General features: G+C 35.8%; 2 protein-coding genes across 3 annotated transcripts; both read right to left on the bottom strand.

Moving 5' to 3' along the window:
- Nucleotides 1-415: 415 nt before the first annotated feature.
- Nucleotides 416-18,095, bottom strand: LOC106129036 (glycerol-3-phosphate dehydrogenase, mitochondrial). Of its 2 annotated transcripts, none has more exons than XM_013327471.2 (16): nt 17,749-18,095; nt 15,612-15,704; nt 12,356-12,521; nt 11,389-11,611; nt 10,276-10,439; nt 9,712-9,845; nt 8,995-9,152; nt 8,553-8,746; nt 6,289-6,483; nt 5,829-5,950; nt 5,240-5,376; nt 4,690-4,843; nt 3,599-3,787; nt 2,139-2,237; nt 1,273-1,414; nt 416-1,150 (listed from the first exon to the last, which is right to left on the bottom strand). In XM_013327471.2, the coding sequence occupies exons 2-15, from the start codon at nt 15,699-15,701 to the stop codon at nt 1,280-1,282; spliced, it is 2,160 nt and encodes a 719-aa protein (XP_013182925.2). In that variant the 5' UTR covers nt 15,702-15,704; nt 17,749-18,095; the 3' UTR covers nt 416-1,150; nt 1,273-1,279. The 2 variants fall into 2 exon arrangements, with proteins under 2 accessions (XP_013182925.2, XP_013182924.2); XM_013327470.2 differs by lacking the exon at nt 2,139-2,237 and adding an exon at nt 2,632-2,730 and having other exon boundaries at nt 17,749-18,093.
- A 1,711-nt stretch (nt 18,096-19,806) lies between these two features.
- On the bottom strand, nt 19,807-21,954 carry LOC106128993 (signal peptidase complex subunit 2). Its single transcript, XM_013327403.2, has 5 exons — nt 21,783-21,954; nt 21,548-21,613; nt 20,935-21,068; nt 20,386-20,538; nt 19,807-20,053 (listed from the first exon to the last, which is right to left on the bottom strand). The coding sequence occupies exons 1-5, from the start codon at nt 21,798-21,800 to the stop codon at nt 19,870-19,872; spliced, it is 555 nt and encodes a 184-aa protein (XP_013182857.1). The 5' UTR covers nt 21,801-21,954; the 3' UTR covers nt 19,807-19,869.
- Between the last annotated feature and the right edge of the window lie 158 nt (nt 21,955-22,112).

Here is a 22,112-nt window from a genome sequence, read left to right as displayed (position 1 = left end):
CCACATGTCTATTTGTGGTTTTTTATTTGTCTATTATTGAAGCCGCCGTGTGGTTCCCGGCATTGCCCTGTGGTTCCCGGCACGAATAGAAAAAAGAATAGGACCACTCCATCTCTTTCCCATGGATGTCGTAAAAGGCGACTAAGGGGTAGTCTTATAAACTTGGGATTCTTCTTTTAGGCGATGGGCTAGCAACCTGTCACTGTTTGAATCTCAATTCCATCTTAAAGCCAAACAGCTGAACGTGGTCTATTAGTCTTTACAAGACTGTTGGCTCTGTCTACCCCGCAAGGGATATAGACGTGATTATATGTATGTATGTATGTATTATTGAAGCCTCCACTTCTGCATCAGTTTATTTCTTCAAGTGGTGGTAAAATTTGATACTAATAAAAGGGTCAAAATTAAACGCATCTGAAATTGATGTAAATTTTATTGCACAATTATAACATTAAAAAATACAGATATGAATTAATGAATTATGATTACTATTAGTGTCTTTTTACAAGTTACAGTGTTGTTATTTATACATTATAAACTGACACTGTAGGTACATTTTCTTTGAATACATGTGTCTATTTACAATAGATTGCTGTTAAACAAAAAATAAATAACCCATAAAAATAACTATTTAAAATATCACTATAACGTTTCGTCTTACAACCAAATAATTTCACTTTTTACTGACTAAAAGTATTCCTTGTACAATTCAAAATAAATTAACTCGTAAATTTAAAGTTGACTTGATAAAAGTTAATAATTATTTTTTTTCAATATGAACCTATCTGTTACAAATTAAATGATCAATAACTATTCGAGTTGAGACAATAATCGTTTAAATAACTGATTTTAATTTTTTCAATTTAAGGAGAAGTTAGTATTGATATAATTGATGAAGAAGTTGTATTATAATTGAAGAATAAATTAGAAAAACTTTGTTCACAACTATATGTTTACAACAAAACGTGTTGAACTCAAAACTCAGAATCAAAGTTATTGTTCTGAGGTATATCATTCGATAAAGGACGTTATTTAATGATATGGAATTAAATAAAAATTGTACTTTATATATTCGGACATAATACTTTGGGCAGATTTGTGTATTGTATCCTTAAATCTATTCTTTGTTGCGATTGAGTTTCAAATTGATCTGTAAGATAAAACAAAAAAACATTTTAGAATATACGTACTTATCCCTATCATAAAAATACTATTTTCGTAAATAAATTTCTTACTTTCTAAAATATAGAATACAGATGCCGCTAGCCTTACCATTAGTTTACAAGCCGCCTCCACTTCTTTCCACTGTGATCTTCTTCTTAAGAACCTCCTTTTCGTGATGTTCCTCCTCCATTTCAGCCATTCTTGCGAAGCGTGAGTACGCCACGTGGCCAGATTTGATAGCCGACATCATCTGTGTAAATATTTATAAAGTTCATATTGGTAATTACTGCACAAATAAAAAAAGATGTGAATTTACTTATTATGTGTATTAAAATGGAAGTGGATAGAAAGAAGGTAAAGTATAGAGGAAATTGTATTATACAAACACATTTGGGAATTAATAAAAATTAAGAAGAATAAATCTACTTAAGTATATCCATCATCAAAAAAAATATCAGATAAAATATAAGCGTACTAATACATAAAGTATTCTAAATTAGTAGATTGATAAGCAAAGCAAGCAGCTGTGTTTTAGAAGTTTTATTAGTAATGATTATGTTTTGATAAATGAATTATTTTTATGACTGTCAGATTAACAAACTAAATTAAATTTAAACTCAGTTTAAAAATACTAAGTTCCATGCATTGTGATGCTATGAATTGTGCCAAAAATTCTAAAGCCTGTGTATTCAGAAATATGTACTAGTTTAATCAGAATACATGTTTTTTTTTTTATTTTGTCGAAAACTAAATATCAGTCATTGACGGCCAATATCTACGAATTTTGAAAAGGATTTTTCCTCCTTTAACTGTCACGTTTTAATTCATGGCTACATACGTGTGTACGTAATAAATAAATTGGCCCACAAATTCACATATTTCTGAACACCCAAACACCACATCAAGACCACACCACATCACACCACTGGTTCAATCATAGACAATTTTTTTTTTCAGCAGGCACAGATATGCACCTGCAAATACTCGTCGAGTTCGACTTGGCCGTTCATGTTAGTGTCGATCTCTTTCAGAATTTCGTGCAACTGTTCGCCGGTCACCTCCTCGCCGTAGTTCTGTGGACACCGAGTAACTTAATGCATGGACACCACAAACGATATACCCTTAAAATACCCTTTGATGTTCCATGGAATTCCGTAATTTATAATTGTGAAGCTTTATACAGAGTAGGTCCACTCAGTTACTCGCAGGTATTCATAAAAAAATCTTTCTGGTCCATACGAGGTTTTAAAATTAAGACACATTCCAACAATTATCTTCATGTAAGTATTTAATAAATTCTCAGATATTTTTCTTTATCAAAAAATATTTTTAAAAACAATTCCATGTAACATTCGAACATTCTCACGTTCTTATTTCAAAATGGACGCACATCTAGTGGTTGCTGATGAGATGACGTCATACACATAGCATACATTGACCCCAGGCATATTTTGCCACGAATTCTACCTGCAGATAATCTTGGATTTCCAGCTGGCCGTTGTATGTGACGTCAATTTCAGACAGAATGGCGCTAATTTCCTCGTGAGTTGGCTTCAAACCCATGCTCTATAACATTTTAGTTTCACATTTATTATAATGTATAACAAAAAAGTCTTTCATTTTGGTCCTTACACCAAAAATTTAATTTGTATCATATTATAACAAATTCGGTCGCCTAAAAGTAAAGGTTTCGTTAAGATGTTTTCCCTCACCGTAAAAGCTTCAGGAATGAGTGTGGCTACGAAAAATGGTATTATTCGTTATTATTTACACAATGTCGAGTTCTTATGCCCTTATGCCTCTGAATCCCAGGTTCAATCCCTTTTAATTCAGTCGGTTCGTGTAGATTATTATGAAAAACAAAAGATTTTGTGATCAGCCTGTACCCTGACGTTTTTCTATTTCAGGGTTGAGTCATTAAATCTCAATAACACAAGCCAAGCTAGCTTTGATACCAACTCAATCTGCGTTATTTGTCGACACTGTAATTAAATTGGTTATTTATTTTCACTATTCACTTGACAATGCGTATGACTTAGTGGTAAGACATCTTCCCACTCTGTCTAACTATTCGATAAACCTTCGGTAGAGTGAAGAGGGAAGGTAAGTCATATGCCTTGTCAATCGTGAATCTACTCGCTCAGTGACTAGTCCAGATTATAATATTTTTTACTATCATTTCGCGTGTGGTTCCCCGCACTAAGGCATAGGACCACTCCATATCTTTCCCATGGATAACGTAAAAGGCGACAAAGGGAAATGGTTATAAACTTGGCATTATTTTTGTAGGAGATGGGCTAACTACCTGTCACCATTTGAATCTAAATTCCATAATAAAGCCAACTTGGCCTTACACTTTAATCAAGACTGTTGTCTCTTCCTACCCCCAAGAAATATAGACGTGATAATATATAGGTATATCTCGTAACATTACCTTCAAACTCCTCCTGATATCGTTGATAGAGACGAAGCCCTTCCTGTCTTTGTCTATGATCTGGAACCGCTTGATGTATGTCTGGATCTCGTCCTTGCTCAGGTTGATGGGAATCTTGTCGCGGCTCGCACGGTTCACCATTTGACCCATCTCATTGGCGAGGAAGTCGCTGGCCAGTTGGATTTGGCGCTGGAAACATTATTTCACCATTAATTTTTTTCGTAGCAAGTCAAAAGATGTAGGTACCTAGTCTACTAGTCCCTTCCTACGCTTCAGGGAAAAAAGCGTAATTTTATGTATGTACCTATGTATGTATTAATTCACAGATAAAATGGCAGAGAAAGAAAATGGAAAATAAGTGTAATTTTACGGGTACCTACGTTTAAAAGAAATTTCTTGTAACTTGTGAGTGAAAAATAAAAACACTTTTGTTAGCGTGTGTAAAATAAATACTATATCATTCTCAAGACCTTTTTAGATTGATCAAGCCGATCGATTAAATAAAGCGTGACGAGGTAAGAACCGTATTCACTTTGAAACCAGTAGACATGTTGAGTTAAATCATATAGCAATATCTACTAGTCTCATATTTTAAATCTCAATTTTCAATTACATTATAAAGCCACACAGCTGTATCTGCCATTACGGTCTTTGCAAACTGTTGTCTCTATCTACTCCGCAAGAGATAGACGTGATAATATAAATGTTTGTATCTACAGGATTATGGCTCGCCTCTGTTGCCATTTTAATTTGCATTTTAACCATTATTATTGCATGGAACTCTATGACGCGGTAATAGAGACGAATTTGCATGACTTTGTGTCGTGTGGTTCCCGGCACCAATACAAAAAAGAATAGGACCACTCCATCTCTTTCCCATGGATGTCGTAAAAGGCTTACAAACTTGGAATTTTTTTTAGGCGATGGGTTAGCAACCTGTCACTATTTGAATCTCACTTCTATCATTAAGCCAAATAGCTGAACGTGGCCATTCAGTCTTTTCATGACTGTTGGCTCTGTCTACCCCGCAAGGGATATAGACGGGAACATATGTATGTTGCATGACTTTATAATGTGCAAGTGTGGTATACCTTCTTCTCTGCGTCGCTCCACTTGAGCTCTTCCGCCATGATGTCCACGATAGCGGGCAGGGCTTCGGCGGCGGCTTGCACGTTGAGGAAGGCGAGCCGCAGGCGACGAGCTATCATATCAATGGCTGTGCAAGCGTACTCGCGGACGCCGTATCTGAAAAAGACACGATCAAGTTTATTGCAAAAATAAAGAATTATATGATAAGTACACCTTCTTTAGGGGGAGGTCCACAATCCTGGAGTAAAAACGTAGAGTTAATTACGTTCAGAATTGCCATAAACGAGGTCCTGAAAATCTGATGAAGTTGCATTATTTTCACACCGGGGTCGTGCCCTGTATTATCTCAAATGTGAGCATAAGGGCAGTGATAATTAACCCAAAATGATGAGGGCTTAGGGCTCATTATTCTGGGATATTACAGATAAACCACTCAACTTTTATTGATGTTAATTAGTCAAGATTATAAACTTTTGAAAAGAAAATAAGTTGTTACGTGAATCGGTCATGTTATCAGACCGCGTAGATTTACTAACAGGAATAATAATTTACCTGATTTCAGCGTCAATGTAAGGGAACTCGGGGTGAACTTTCTTGCCGATGATGGGCCACCTTTTGCCGGTCATCGCCGCCATCTTGGCGACTGCGAACGCCCTATCTCCGTAGGATTTGGCCAAGTGTTGTGCTACCTTAAATATTTATTTTTCTCTTTAAAATCAGTTGCAAGAATTCATTCGTTTTTCAATCACACATGCTTTTCTATAACTATTTCTTCAAATAAAAGCGACCATTATCTGATATCATATGGTCCTTTAAGCCGGATGAACAAGTCATTCGCCTTGGCCTGTCTTTGCCGAGCACCGAACAATCGGATTAGATAAGAATTATTTTTATTTAATTAATTATTGTAGCGTCTAATTATAATTAATTATTATTATAATTAGACGCTACACATTTCTAAGACGTCGTCTTCTTAGATTATTGAATGCCACAGTCAATGTTTTTAAGCAAATGATACGAAAATTTATTTATGCGAAAAGACCGCCTTTTGTTCATTACCATAGCATAAATTTAGGATAACTTGTATTGTTATAATTTATGTGCAATAAAGGGTATGAATTCTATCTATCTATGTATTTACCTCCATTTCCAAGCCGAAGTCCTGCACTAATCTGATGTACATGGTGGGAGTCCAGCCATGAGCGCCTTCGATCAGGAACCCGTCCGTTTGGCATTCGCGGAACAGTGGCTTTAAATTGGCACCTGAGGACAAAAGCAATTTGTAAAAAGTTACTTTCTGAAAAGCTGGTTCTGGTTCTTTTCATATGAATATTGATATCGAGATCAGTTTTCAGTTTCAGAGACATAGTTTTGTAATAGTTTAATCACATTACCTAACCTGGTTTTATACTAAATTTGTATGTTTTTGATTCTCCTAATAAAAAAACAAAACAAAACGAAACGAGACGACGACGAGAGGAAACAAAACGAAACGCAATAAAAAAATCAAATAAAATAAAAAAAAAAAAACAAAACGAAACGCAATAAAAAAAATAAAAAAAAACAAAAACAAAACGCAATAAAAAAAATATATATATCACTCTGTATAGCAGCGTCGATGGTCTCGGCGGCCATGGCGCGGTACGTGGTCCACTTGCCGCCGGCGATGGTGACGAGCCCGGCGGGCGACACGTGCACGATGTGGTTGCGCGCCAGCGACTGCGTGTCCGGCTTGTTGGGGTCCGACACCAGCGGCCGGATGCCCGACCACGCCGACAGCACGTCGCCGCGCCGGACTGCAACGGACATACATACATTCAGTCAGAAAAGTATCGGGAATGGATTATTTATTTATGGTTCCAAATTCAAATTTTTGTTTTTTTTGTTGTTGTTAGATTGGCACAACTGTTTTCCATTTTGGCGCGGAGTTTGAGTTGCATCTGTTGTTTACATTAAATACAGTGCTATTTTTAGTTATATCATATCTAGTGTGTATTGCTAATTTCATAATGGATAAAAACATCGAACAAAGAGTTTGTCTTAAATTTTGCATTGCCAATGGAATATCGTGTTCGGAGTCACTGAAAATGTTACAGAAGGCTTACGGTGAATCGACTTTATCAAAAACTCGTGCTTATGAGTGGTACAAAGCGTTCAAAAGCGGTCGAGATGTGATGGAAGATTTGCCTCGCTCTGGTAGGCCATCAACGTCTGCAACTGAAGTTAACATCGCAAAAGTGAAGGAAATAGTGACTGAAAATCCTCATTCAACTTTGAGAGAGATAGCCACCAAACTTTCTGTATCTCACTCACGAGTCGATCCGTACCATTTTAACTAATAATTTGGGTATGAAACATGTTGCCGCTCGGCTAGTACCAAAAGACCTGAATTTTTTTCAAAAACTCAATCGCATGAGAGTCGCTGAGGACATGCTAGAACGAGTCAATTCCGACCCAACATTCATGAAACGCATTGTTACTGGTGACGAGACGTGGGTTTACGAGTTTGACATGCAAACTAGTCAACAAGCTTCGGAGTGGCGTCTTCCAACTGAACCGAAACCGAAAAAACCACGCCAAAGTCGTTCAAAAGTCAAAGTCATGTTGAATGTTTTCTTTGACTGTCGCGGTGTTGTGCACTCGGAATTCTTGCCGGAAGGTCAAACGGTAAATAAGGAATATTATTTGAGTGTTATGCGGCGTTTAAGAGAGCAAATCCGACGAAAAAGGCCAGATTTGTGGAAAGAAAATTCTTGGATTTTGCACCATGATAATGCACCTTCGCACAAGGCCATCATTGTGAACGAATTTTTAACCAAACACTCAACAAATACCATCGAGCAACCACCATATTCACCAGATATGGCTCCAGCCGACTTTTTTCTTTTTCCTAAACTCAAATTACCACTTCGTGGCACCCGTTTTCAATCGGTAGAAGACATAAAAGAGAATTCGCGGCGAGAACTGACCTCAATTCCGGAAACAGCGTTTAAAAAATGTTTTGATGATTGGATTATTCGTTGGCGTAAGTGTATCGTTTCTAAAGGAGCATATTTTGAAGGTGATAAAATAAATTTGGATGAATAACAAACAGTTTGTGTATTATTGATCTTTTCCTGCTACTTTCTTGACAGAGTAGTACATACATACATACATATGGTCACGTAAGGAAGTATAAGGACGTCCTGGTAAAGGGTCAGGTCAAAAGTACCCGAAACCGCCGAGCTTGTACGAAGAGAGTTATGAATGTGGATCAAGCGAAGGAAGTATGCAGAGATCGTGGCAAGTGGAAAGAGGTAGTCTCTGCCTACCCCTCCGGGAAAGAGGCGTGATTTTATGTATGTATGTATATGGTAACGTCTATATCCCTTGCGGGGTAGACAGAGCCAACAGTCTTGAAAAGACTGAATGGCCACGTTCAGCTATTTGGCTTAATGATAGAATTGAGATTCAAATAGTGACAGGTTGCTAACCCATCGCCTAAAAAAGAATCCCAAGTTTGGAAGCCTATCCCTTAGTCGCCTTTTACGACATCCACGGGAAAGAGATAGAGTGGTCCTATTTTTTTTTTGAATTGGTGCCGGGTACCACATGGCACTGCAAGGTAATAACAACTTATAAATTATTACTCATTTTAAACTTTCGCGTTGCGTTATATTATTATTAAATAGGTAGCTGAAGACCCAGAATAACACTTTTTATCATGGTGTTCTCGCGGGATTGATTCCACGCGGACGAAGTCGCGGGCGACCTTTAGTGATGTCTCTCTTCTTAGTGATGTCGCCACAATATTACAAAGTGAAACAAATATTAATAACTCAGGAAAGAGACTTTGGCACATGGCCGCGGTAGTATCAAAACTTACCTTCAACATCAGGGTTCAAATAGTTCTTGACTTCAGTGAGGATGAACTGGATCTCGTCCTCAGTGGGCTTCGGGTTGTGTGTGACCTGGCACGGAAGGTCGGTGGTTCCTGCGATGGTTCCCTTCAGCCAGGGCAGGAAGAAGATCACGCGGCCGTCTGATGTGGCTGGGTCCAGGAGGCCCATGTGTTCCGGACTGGAAATAGGAAATAAATGTTATTATCTTCATATGTAGACACATACATACGATATACGCTCTGTTATAATAATGGAATTACGGTTTGGTTGAAAGGAGATAGAAATGAAATTGCATAAAAAGTAAAGAAGTCACATATATGTCTCTCAATGCACAGACGAAACTACTTACTTAATGTCCGAAATATTTGGCATAAAAATGCATGGCAATTAAAGATTACTGTGTTTTTATATGGAAGCGAGGAATACCTGTAGTATCCTGGCAATACAATATGGACGCCGGAAGACGGACAGCAGATCTCCGGAACAGACGGGTCGTCCATCTTGCGGATGCTGTCCGTGAAGGGGCCAGTCGCGTTGATGATGCATTTCGCTTTTACGTCCCATTCCTTACCGGTCATTTCATCCTGTCGATTGTAAGGAACACTTGATAAAAACAAAACATTTGAACAGCTTTATTTTTGATTGATTGATTGTGATGATTTTACGTCAACCAATGTTGTGAAACCAAACGTTTTGACAATTATTAAGCGATATGAAGTATCCTATACTATTAATGAATAAAAATTTTGAATTTGGATTTTTTTTTAATTTGTCACTATGAGCTTGGCTGTCGACTAAAACTGCGATGCTGGGAACTACACGGCATGAATATAGTACAGACATACTTCGTTAGTTTATTGGTAATTTGAAAGAACATATTCGGTATCTATAGTATATATAGTTTTTGGCTACCCCTCCCAGAACAGGCGTTATGTATGTATTTATGGAAAACCACCGCCCTCTTAATCTTAAATTTCAGCATTTATCGTTGCCGTGGAAATTGTCAGATAAACATAGCCTATTTTATTACTAATTGAGTTTAATTTCAAAAAACAAAAAATATACAAATCTCTCTATCTTTATGAATATGCAAGCTTATTATATAAGTAAGCTATGCTTTATTAATGTAATATATAAGCTTACCTTCAACCTAGCGCCAGTGAGTTTCCCGCCAGCTTTATGGAGCTGCGTAACGCTGATGTGGTTGGCGATGGTGCACCCGTGTCGAGCTGCCGTCAATGCGATGGCTAAGTTCATACGCGCGTCGTCTTGTTGGCCTGGAATTGGGTTTAATTTTTATTTAGTTTATTTTATTTATTAGTTAATCTATTCCCTGACAACAAAACAGACATATACGATCAATTGAATTTGCATACTCATCAAAGCAATTGCTTTCTTTGTATCTTTTTAGTTAAGGCAAAACAACGAGTTACTAAAAATTAAAAAGATATGCAAGATACACGCTTCCAGTTTAATGAAATATATAATATATACCTATGTATATATAATTTTTATACGATATGTTATGACTCAACAATTTATCCATAATATTTATTTCTAGAGACAAGGAAATTTATGTTCTTTATCCTTAGTTGAGACGGAAAAGCAAAACTTCTTGCATGTTTTTGTCTACCCTACTTTGGAAATGTCTAATAAATCCCGAAAGGTTTTTTTTATTTCGTTTTGTGCAAGATAATACCTACTCACCATCATAGTACACGATGCCGCCACAAAGGTTGTCCGATTTCAACATAGGGAATAGTTCAAGAGTGTTCTTTTTAGACAAGTAGTAGGAACTCTTCACGTTTCTGTCGCCGGCTACCAAGTCATACATCTTAATGCCGAACCAATAGTAGGGTACTTGCCACCATCTGTAACACACATAACACGTCTTTATACTTTACGGGGTAGATAGCGCCAGTAGTTGATGATGTAAAAGATTCAGAGATACATATTGCTAGTTAGGATCTAAAAGGGTTTTCTGTCTATATGTCCTTTGTATGCATGCGCTATCTACGAAAGTTGTGGATGAATTTTGTTCCTGTTTGAAATATCGGAAAGAGTTGAGTGAGGCTTCCCTGTGCGAAGTCGGGGCGGGTCACTAGTCGAGCAAAGGTCTATAACTAAGTTTATCTTTTTAATTTGCGCGGGTGGAGAAGAAGTTGGCGAACTTTATGGTATTTCTTGGATACCAGACCGCCTATAAAATTTTGTTTTTGTTTATCAAATGTTAGTACCTAGTTCCTTTTTTGGCAAAAACAACGAGCAGAGTCACGTGCGTGCGCACATGAACGCGTGACAGCGTGATAAACACGTCTTATTAATTAAGTCTATTGTATTGAGTAATAAAGATTGCTACACGTTTTACATGTGAAAATTCCGCCGTTTACTGATAAAGTTATCAAATACGTCAGTCGTATCAAACTTTAACGAGACTCGTCTGCCGTTATTAGATAATCTATCAAGAAATATGGCTTATTGACCCTTAAATTCACACAAAGATAGTTCTTTACTCTTTTTGAGACAGACAGAGCCAATGGTTACAAAACTCGTAGGTTTTATGATGTACCTAATAGACACGTCACGCTAAAAAAATAAATAAATTCTCTTTCCCGACGAGGTTGGCAGACTACTTCTTTCCAAGAGCCACGGTCGTTTCATCCATATTTCTAACTCTCTTCATAAAGCTCGGGGGTTTCGGGTACTCTTTACCTACAAACTAATGGTTAATTCTCTTTCAAGTCAATGGTTTAATAAGTCGTTAACCAAGTCGATAGTGGATGAGTTTTATACGAGTACGTTTTGATTGAAAGTGCTTACTTGTAGACGGGTAACAGGATAGGCAGCGGCCTTGTGAGATGCGGCGCGACCTCCAACATGTTAGCTCTTTCGTGTAACGCTTCCTTCACCATTTTGTACTGGTCGTAGTCAAGTTGCATGATGGCTTTTTGGAGGTACCGTACGCCGCCGTGGATCAGTTTCGTGCTTCGACTTGAAGTGCCGCTGGCGAAGTCGTCCTTCTCCACGAGAGCGGTGCGAAGACCTGAAGGGAAGAACTAATTTTTTATGGGAAGTGTTATGAAATAAGTGTTGTTTGCAAAATAAGAGTTCTTGAGTATCTGTGTTTGTAAATTCTTTATTGCACAAAAAACAAAATATGAAATCATACAGTTTTTAGAATAAAATAATGTGTACAACGGCGGCCTTATCCCAATTGGGATTTCTTCTTTGTTTATTGGGAATATTGGGACACTAGTTAAAAGTATGATTTCGATGTTCTTAGACGAATGTTTGTTTCACATAAATGAACATGTAAAATTTCTTGTTCTAGCTAAGATGATGGCGTAGGTACTTCAGTATTTTTCTTATGATCTCTAGAACCAGTGGTGGTGGGTGAGATACGCAACACTGAATCGGTGCTACGTTACCCTCACCTCAAAATTTGGTGTCATCTTTTTTTTTATATTACTGGCGTGTTCTATATCCTGTCATTGTAATTTAAAACCGTGTGTTTCCCGGCACCATTAAAAAAAGAATAGGACCACTCCATCTCTTTCCCACAGATATCCTAAAAGGCGACTAAGGGATAGGCTTATAAACTTGGGATTCCCCTTTTAGGCGATGGGCTAGCAACCTGTCACTATTTGAATCTCAATTCTATCACTAAGCCAAACAGCTGAGCGTGGCCTATCAGTCTTTTCAAGACTGGTGGCTCTGTCTACCCCGCTAGGGATATAGACGTGATCATATGTATGTATGTAATTTAAAACATACTAAACAGTTATACCTCTAGTAGTGGCGTCTAGGGCGCATCCGACGCCCGTAGCGCCTCCTCCAATGATCAGGATATCATACGTGTGTCCGGCTTGCAAAGCGGTTACTTGTTCTGTCCGGGACGGTAGGGGGCGCTTCTTGCGTTCTGTCCTAGCCCCCACTTTTGGACTGTACCAATTCTGAAAGTGAACGTTATTATATGGAATATAGTCCGGTAGTTAATGAAAAATAAAATTAAGTGTCAGTGTCATGTGTTTGTATGGAATATTGCATGGAACAAAGTTTCCATTATCGTAACAATATTGTGTTTATGATAATGGAATCCTGATCCCAACCTGCGGGGGAGCGGCGAGCTATAATTAATTTTCGCAATAACGTAAAATGCCGTCTACGTCGAGTAGTCGCCTTGTACGAATTTTCACTTAATATCAGGAAGCCTACTAAAATCGGTTTAGTTTTTCAGTCACCCAAATGTAAAAGAGAAAAGTACCTATTAGTCATCATCATACTCCTAAGATTAGACCCAATAGATCCCTAAAAAGGAATCCAAATAAAAATAAAACTTTCTTTCTAGAAAAGCTTACGTAAGCCTTATAGAAACTTAGTACAAACAACACGAAACTACGAATTCCGAACCTGACCTACAAAAGGCGCGGGGCAAGCCTACATGACTGCAAGTTTATTTGGCTGAATGCCAACTTGTTTCACTGACGCTAGTCTATTATCAGCAAAGTACTTTCGGTTATACGGAATTCTTTTAATTTCAATTGAATAGTCGTGGATAGCCAAAAATATCTTTCCCTTACCAATCTTACTTATACCTACCAGTAATTTTAATAACCTTAGGGTTTAAAATCCCATGTTACAGTATTTCTAGTCGTGTTTCTTGGGGACTGTGTAAGAGTTTTACCCATAATTCCCACAGGAAATAAAAATAATGAATACGAAAGGCGTGCACGCGCAAGTGCGCCGGGCGAGCCTTAGGTTTCTATATCTACTTAGTGTACATTTTTAATGGCTTTTAACTTCCTGAAGTGGTAAAGTTTGTAAAGATACTAATTAATCCGTGGACGTCGAAAGAGACGACTTAAGAAAAGAAAAAAGATCTCCGTGTTCTTTGATCTTTGTAGTGAAACATGAAGTACTTAATTAATTACTAACAATAACTGATGGAAAGTAGGTGTGTAGGTTTACTTACTAAAAACATCCTTCAAGCCAATACCCTTTATACGTTTTTGGTTTTGGCTGCCGAGTATGCCAAAGGAATGGTAAACCTACAAATTATGAACCATCCTACAACAATAATATCTACTTATTTTTTTAGTAATATTGACGTTCAAGTAGTAATCAAAAGAAATGATGCAACAACATTAAAAAAATATTATATTTTTTGGATACCTAATATACCTACTTATATCAAAGATCGTGATTCTTTTTATTGGCTATGCTAGGAACTACCTAAACAATCTTATTCTCCGGATTTTCCAGTCTAGGCAGGAAGGTTACTACAACGGAACGACTGACGTGTGACCTCCGTGACCCTATTAACATACTGACTTGACCATATCCAACTTAGTGACACATACAACCTGTTCACGTTTAGGATCTAGGGATTCAATTCCCGATTCTAATTCAGGTGTTTCAATTATAAAGTTCAAATAGTGAAACAAAGTAAGTTGACTTTGTGATTAGATACCAACGGTGTAGTTTTAACTATTCGTCGTTAGATGACGTCATTATGAGTTTGTATTTTTATCATTGATCGATTCTTTCACGATTACGTGAAGGTTTATTTAGGTATTTAATTAAATAATTTAAATGAATGTACCTATAGCGAACTATAAATTAAGTGATTTTCTGTCCAGCTTTTTTTAAAGAAAGCCTTAACCTACATAATTTTACATAATTTCAAAATATTTCTAACTTTGAAGTTATTGCTAGTGTAGAGATTCAAAATTTTCGAATTCGATAAATCGATTTAATACGTATTATTATTTAAAAATTGGTATTAATTAAAAATGTAAGATTGTGGCCCTTTTGTAGTTGGATGCCACATAAAAATGGTTTGAACTAAAATAATGATTTAAACGAAAAAATAAAATAAAACCAAAGTGGTGTACATAACGTAGGTTGATAAAAAATAACATAGTATCACGCAATACAATCGTGATTGTGTCATGAAGTTGTCAGATGATTTAATAGTGATACCTATGTCATTTTTGTAATAAATTTTATTGGCAACTAAGTATGTAATTACTATAGGTAGATAGTTATTTTCTGATTTGTGATAATTTTTTGCACACATTTTTTTATGACGTCGACATAAATTTCCTAAATGCCATGCTACAACATTGCACGTAAAAAATACCCAATGTCGATCAAAGACGCAAAAGACACAAAGAAAGCCGTTCCATATTAAATTGTATCTAAGCGGTTTTTATTGTCCCTTCCCAAGGTGATTTACAGTTAACTAGGAGTGGTTCATATTGGTTTTTATAGGAAATTATAAACAATAAATTATGTTATAATACTAAAATTTTGTACAATATGATACATGACATTAGCAAAATGGGTGTACAAGTAGATAGCTTCTTGTAGTCTTATTATATGTATTCTATAGTGTCAATTAGGCCTCGAATGATCTTAATACATACATACATAAAATCACGCCTCTTTCCCGGAGGGGTAGGCAGAGACTACCTCTTTCCACTTGCCACGATCTCTGCATATTTCCTTCGCTTCATCCACATTCATAACTCTCCTCATGCAAGCTCGGCGGTTTCGGGTACTTTTGACCTGACCCTTTACCAGGACGTCCTTAATTTGATCAAGATACGTTCGTCTAGGTCTTCCCACTCTGACCTTTCCCTCCACACCCTCCATGTATATCTGCTTAGTCAACCTATTTTCATTCATCCTCTCCACATACCCTTTTCTATTCCTGTAACTACATCTTCTTTCACATCACAACATTCCCTTATCACGCTGTTCCTTATCCGGTCACTCAATTTCACACCCAACATACTCCTTAACGCTCTCATTTCCACTGCATTTATTCTGCTTTCGTGCTTATTTTGCCATACCCAACTTTCACTTCCATACATTAATGTCGGGACCAACACGCCCCTATGCACATGATCTTAATCTGCAAAATATATTTGTTTTGATATTGTAGCCTAGGTCTTATAACTTAACGCCCTCTCTGTTCCTATATATAGCAAAAGTAAGATGTCATGAAATGCATGATTTCCCGCTATTATGATACTCACGGCAACTGAGTCATCCGCTCCGAGAGCCCACGCCGCCACAAGGGCACCCGCGGCTCCTGCACCGCCTATTATTACTTTTCTTCTAGACATTTTCTGAAAAATAATAAATACATATATATGCTACTGGACCATTTCGGTAAATCAAACTTGAAGGCGATTAAAAATAGAAGCAGCTTTTAGTATGCTATAGTGCTTATCTAGTATCAGCCCTACACATGTTGATGATAATAATGCCATGAACATAGATATGGTACATGATATATATTGTAATGTGTCACAGGTGCAATAGTAATTTAAGTGATAATAGTAATAATAGAATAGTGATAATAAGTATGGTGCGGTAGTTGGTATACCTTCCAACTTCATTAGTAGCTACCTATCTATCTATTTAAAAATGTGCCTAGTTAGTATGTTATCGAAACGACGAAAGAGATTTTCAAGATTATACAGTCATGCTCTTTAGTCCCAGAAAACCTTTACCTTTCAAGTATTTCGGTAATGCGTATGTGGATGATTGTGAGTCACTTTCCCATTGAGCCATTTTAAGGTGTTAAAACTATATGAATGTTTTAAATGGTGTACCAGACAGTTCGTCTGCAATTGGTCAAATTGCCTTCATTGTGAAAAAACTCCCTTTCGGTAGATGGTGTAAAAATGCTAATTAATAGATTATCACTTCCGAGTTGTCTGGCGTAATAGGATCGCCACGATAAAAGCCAAGGTTATGTTCACTACCCAGACTCGTGTATTTTGTCTTATCTCTACGGAAGACTACAGATTGGTTTCTAACGACAGTTAAATTTTGTAACTTATCTACCTACATACTTTTAGTAGAAGTCTCCAAGGCGACTTATGGGAAAATAACGTTAGTTATTTATTACATAATGTGTAATTTATTCGCCTTCATAAAATGACCCTTTTTGTTACATCTGTTTTGTAACGATTTCATCTGAATTAAAAGTTTGTCTTGGCTGAACTTTCAGTTCCATAAATTTTATTTTACGACACCTATTTTAATTTTATTTGTTGAGAACATGTCTTCTTTATTTTATTATTTTTGATTTTATTGGTATAACATCTTCAAAAGAAGCTCCAGCCTGCACTATTCTCAATTAGCTATTTCTTTTATACTGCTATACGCGACAGATATTAGGATAATCTAATTCGATTTTGCACGCATTTCTAGTTTCTGTTTCTATAGATACGGTTTGTCATCTATGTAGACCTTATCAGTCAGATAAGTTATATACAACACGTTATTTTCCGTAGTATTTTTAATTTATTTTCTGATAATTTCACATGCAATGCTATTGACCGCATAGTTATGTCATATACGAAGAAAGAGTTGCGTCGTTGAATGTTGGCAATGACTCTACGTGCTTCGAATGTAGTTCCAATTTTATCCAACTCGTGGCTAGACATGAATTTCACGCAGTACCCATGTGGGTATCGACAGTCTTTGTAAAACTAAGACATTATTCTGATAGTACAGGATCACACGCCAAGACTTCAAGCCAGAACCGAAATAGACTGAGCTTACGAAATAATCAGAGTCGCACACGTTAATAGAGGAATTGGTACACACGTGTAGTCAGGTGATACATAGTAATTGCACCGTTTACTATGAATGTCAATGCCATTCTCTTTCTTATCTAGCGATAAAAATGTATAATTAATTTGATACACTTTAGGTGAGTGCTCTTAGCAGTTATATCATGCATGATTCAGTGGGCGCCATAAATTTTATTCACGAATTGAATTCTTGTCCTCTTTGACCTTGACAAAGACCCGGTTAGGTTTATATTTTATACTATGTGAGAATCCTTGAACCAGAGCGCCATCGACACCACGATGATGTCATGTTAATCGTTTATGTATGTGGAACATGGGCGCGAAGCAAATGGATTAAACATAAGTTATCAAAAGACGGGATAAATTATATCTTGAGAAAAATAAACATAAATATGTGACATAATTTAAATAAACTAGTAATTTTAATGGACAAAACAGCTAAAGTAAAATTATTAGTTAAAATGCAAGAAAGCTTTCGAAAACGCAATTAAAAGCAAGAATGAATTTCCAAAGCGAAGCAGTTGTAAAGCCAATCAGTTAATTGACAAAAATCAACTTAACTAACCTTTTATAATTGAAGAAAACCTGGCAAAACCATGAACTGTGATTTACAATAAACAAAAACTAAATCTAATGTGCAAGGACGTCAACGGCCTGTATAAATTCTCGTTATTTTTCCTAAAATGAAACTTGTATATGTGAAACACTATTTGGATACATCACTGTTAACTTTTATAAATATGTAGTTATACACTATGTTAATGTTAACTAAAATTATTAGCTAATCGTACGTAAATGACTACAACGCGCAACCGGGCGCACCACATACCCGGTAAATGCACGACCTACTGACTGACTAGGTACAGCTGTAGCGTTTTGTTCGGTCGATCCGAGATTCCCAGTCGAGTGAGTCATTGTTCTTTTGATGGAGACGCGAGCACATCACTAACTTCACGCCCCACCTGATTTCATGGTAATAGCTAGCGCCATCTATTGTCAAATAGTAAAATTAGAAATTTAACATTTGTAAGCTGCTCTACTTCAGTTCAAGATTTCTGATAAACATTTCAAGCCCTTCTATTGAATTGAAAAGTAGATAATCTTGACCAGGAAATTTATTTTACACCATACTAAGAATAATTTGGTACAAATAAAAAATCACTTTCGAGACTAAAAAAACGAACTTTAGCATGGGCTCTTTGAGAATTTCAAGAAAAAGTAACAAATAGGTACTAAAAATTAAAAATGTATTTCTTTTTTTTGCTCAAATATTATAACTGCAACGGGTAGATATAATAATTATAAATAAATAAGTATATACGGGACTAATTACACAGATTGAGCTAGCCTCGAAGTAAGTTCGAGACTTGTGTAACGAGATACTAACTCAACGATACTATATTTTACAATAAATACTTATATACATATCTATGTAACTTTTTCTGATTGGCCTGGGTCTTGTATTTTTTTCTAAACATCCAAGACCCAGGCCAATCAGAAAAAGTTCTTTTCTCATTATGCCCTGGCCGGGATTCGAACCCGGGACCTCCGATGTCACAGACAAGCGTACTACCGCTGTGCCAGAGAGGCCGTGAAACTTATATATTTCATACTTTTCAAAATAAATTATTAAATGACAATAGGTATAATTTAACCCTTCTTTGCATGGTGATGGAAATTTCAATCATAACATTTAGTGAAGAAAAAAAGGTACTCAAAAACTGTAAACTTTAAATTTGTTGTTGCTGGCAACTTTATAAATGACTATTGCGTACAACAAAACCCTAGTACCAGTCTACTAGAAGAAGAATTACAATAAAAAAAAAGAAAGGTCACTTCGGTGTAAATTTCCCAAATGTAAAGGCTATTCCACAATTTCGTGTAATCAATGTGAAGTTAATTTGTGGTTGAATAAAAATAATAATTGTTTTTTAAATTATCATTTAGAATAAAGGAGATTAAGTAAACAATATCTTTTGACTTATTTAGTAATGAGTTATATATGTAACAATGTATAATGATGTAAATTTTTATCACTGTTTTTTAAATAATTCAAATTCTTATTTATACTAGGATTTTTTTAAATATTTTTCCTTTAATCTAGAGCATTAATTACATCAACCTGATTTATTTTAAAAGAAATAGGAAAAATCATGCAATGAAGGGTTAATTTTAATAAGTATGGAACGAATAAATTTTTGAGTTTATTCATAACCAAATTACAAATATTTTCTGCGTAACTATTATATTCGTATCACAGATATCTGTCTTATCTGTTAACAATAACTAAAGCATGTTCTCTACCATCTCATTGCATGACAAATATGACCTCATTCATTTGTCACACTTAGAATAAACTACATTTCTTAGGCGTGAAGGATACCTCTTGCTTTAAATTATATTTGTTTGTGAAATAGGTAGTAGCAAACTATGTAGTACTCTTCTCTTTTTGGACATTTTTGGAGGTAACAGAATGAAAATTTACCAGAAAAAAAATCTTTACCACAAATATTCATTCTGGCACTTTCTCCACATGTTAGAGAATTGCAAATTTTGAGCAAACAATTTGTATCTGCCATTAAGCATTAAGCTCTATCTATAAAATTAATTCTAAACAAAAAGATAATTTACTCCAACACTTTATTAATTTAAAGTTCAGACCTTACAAAACACATTTGAGACCACACTACTTGTCCTTTTTCTCGGAGGCGAGCGAGTTGTAAATCTTGGTGACTTCGTTAACCACTAGAGGTTGAACAATCGTGCCGTTGGTGTCGATAAAATTGGCGAAGGATTTGTTGATGGAAGCCTCGCGGGTTTTGCCGTTGGAGTCGCGCATCACTAGAACCAGGTTGTATTTGTCGTCGTGCCTGTGAAGATAAGAATAAATAAAAAACAATAAATGCATACCTAATTGAGTTCAGAACAAAAAATCACTAAAACATTTAAACTAAATAGGCTTATACTCCAACATAGACAAGGATTTCTTCTATATCTCTTTGTCTTTGAGGTGAACTGAAGCACAAGTATGAAATATTTGAAGGTCAACAATAATTTGTTCATTATTATAATATAGCTCTTACTCTTAAAATAGAGAATTTATTTATAATTTTGCAATTTCCAATCGAAAAAAGTTATTACGATATTAAGAACATTTTCAGAATTTACAAACTAAGATAACTACTAAACGTAAACTACTTACTTTTTAACATAGGAGCTGGCTTCCCATACTCGTTGATTGTTGCCCACTTTTTCTTTGGCCACTACAAATATTCCCTTTTCCTTGAATGTGGTGTAAAGAGTCAGGATTCCCATAAGTATGAAGTACGAGGACACGCAGATTATTAGCACCAATCTGAAAATGTCGCGAGTGATTAACAAAAATAGACCACACTAATAATAAAGAGAAAAGATTTGTATTTGTGTAACATATTAACTCAAAAACTACAGAACTGATTGGCACGAAATTTGACACAGATATAAAAGCCCTGTGAAAAAGCTAATAGACAAATAAATTAAGATAAAAAAACCTTGTCTGCTTATTTATTTATACAAGTACTAGATGGATAGTAAAGTTGTAGGGATAAGGTTATGTACTAAAAATATTATATGATGTAAAAGAAAAAGATTTATAAAATTTGCTAGACTGTATATGGACTATCCCACTACCCTCAAGAGTTGAATCATGGGACGGGTGTGGTAAACATATACTAACTGTATATGTACCCACAGTGTTTACATATATGTATACCTGGACTGTGGGAATGGGTACAGATAGTCCCAGAGCAGAGCGTAGAGGGCCACACCCACTGCTAAAGCACACAGGAACAGGCGGCCGTCAATAAGAGCAAAACTCTCCTTGCATTTTAAGTCTCCTGTCAGTACCTAAAACAGAAATAATAATTTGTCGTATTCATACATTAATTATACCTTTATGATGGAAGGATAGTCTAGACACTAAATTGCCATGAATTCTGCATACCACCTATTTATTATGCTTCATTCATTAATTGAAAAGAATAATGAATGAAACATTAGGATAAGAGAATTGTTGGAAAAGGATACTCATATTACAATAACGGATTCCAGAAAACTTTCAGATTAGACTGAAATCTTCTTATCTTTAGGTTAAACTTTGAGGATTAGATAATTATAGGAGAATAAATAAGGATCACTTCATATCTTCCTGTAATTTTTTTTCGATATACAGATAATTTGAGTGTGATAAGCACTTAACAACTTGTGCATTAAATATTTAAGTAATCATTTAAGAAAAAATTACTTTATAAAGGTATGTGGTAAACTATTTTACATATATACTGGTATATGACCGTATAGAGCAATGAAAGAAGCAGAGTATTTACCTCTCTGATAGCATCATCAATAGCATTTTTGGCAGCGGCACCATCCCACTTATTAATTTTTACAACCTGTAAAAAATATCAAAAAATATAGTGAGGCATGGAATCAAAAATCAGTCCACTCTACAATAGGTTCCAGAACCCTTTACTTGCAGTAGGAAAGTGTCCTGGCAATATGACGTGGTCATATTTTTTTAAGATTTACTTTGTATTTAACCAACATAGAATTCATATTTACCTCGGGTGTCTCAGCCATAATTTAATGATTGTTAATTATACAAAATATTAAATAACAGTCTCACTTTAATTAACAAATGCGCTTCTATTCCGAAAACAAGAAGCGAACACGAAATGAAAACAGAACACTGACCGCTTACGTATGCTTACTGTCGCTTACTTTCAGACTTTGATAGACATTTAGTGCATTGTTGCCAATCCTAATGTAACGGAGATAAAAAAAAACACCACATGAAGTTGAAGTGAAGAAAGAGAAAAGAATCCACTGAAATAAACCATCAAGTGCGAGTTGAAATTATCCTTGTACATACGTTAGTTCAACTCGCACTTG

This window comes from Amyelois transitella, chromosome 2 (assembly GCF_032362555.1).
Source record: "Amyelois transitella isolate CPQ chromosome 2, ilAmyTran1.1, whole genome shotgun sequence".
Classification (NCBI taxonomy): domain Eukaryota; kingdom Metazoa; phylum Arthropoda; class Insecta; order Lepidoptera; family Pyralidae; genus Amyelois; species Amyelois transitella.
Note: the sequence above shows the minus strand (reverse complement) of the source record. Positions and strands in the feature narration are given on the sequence as shown.

Bases quoted from the DNA above. Each gene is read 5' to 3' on its own strand.
- LOC106129036 (XM_013327471.2), bottom strand. From the start codon at position 15,701: ATGTCTAGAAGAAAAGTAATAATAGGCGGTGCAGGAGCCGCGGGTGCC. The intron at 2,238-3,598 runs GTAATGTTACGA...CGGTGTCCACAG, and splicing joins ATATCAGGAGGAGTTTGAAG to AACTACGGCGAGGAGGTGAC. The intron at 1,415-2,138 runs GTGCATATCTGT...ATATTTACACAG, and splicing joins AACTCGACGAGTATTTGCAG to ATGATGTCGGCTATCAAATC.
- LOC106128993 (XM_013327403.2), bottom strand. The intron at 21,069-21,547 runs GTAAATACTCTG...TTTCTGTTTTAG, and splicing joins TTGATGATGCTATCAGAGAG to GTACTGACAGGAGACTTAAA. The intron at 20,539-20,934 runs GTATACATATAT...CGACATTTTCAG, and splicing joins TACCCATTCCCACAGTCCAG to ATTGGTGCTAATAATCTGCG.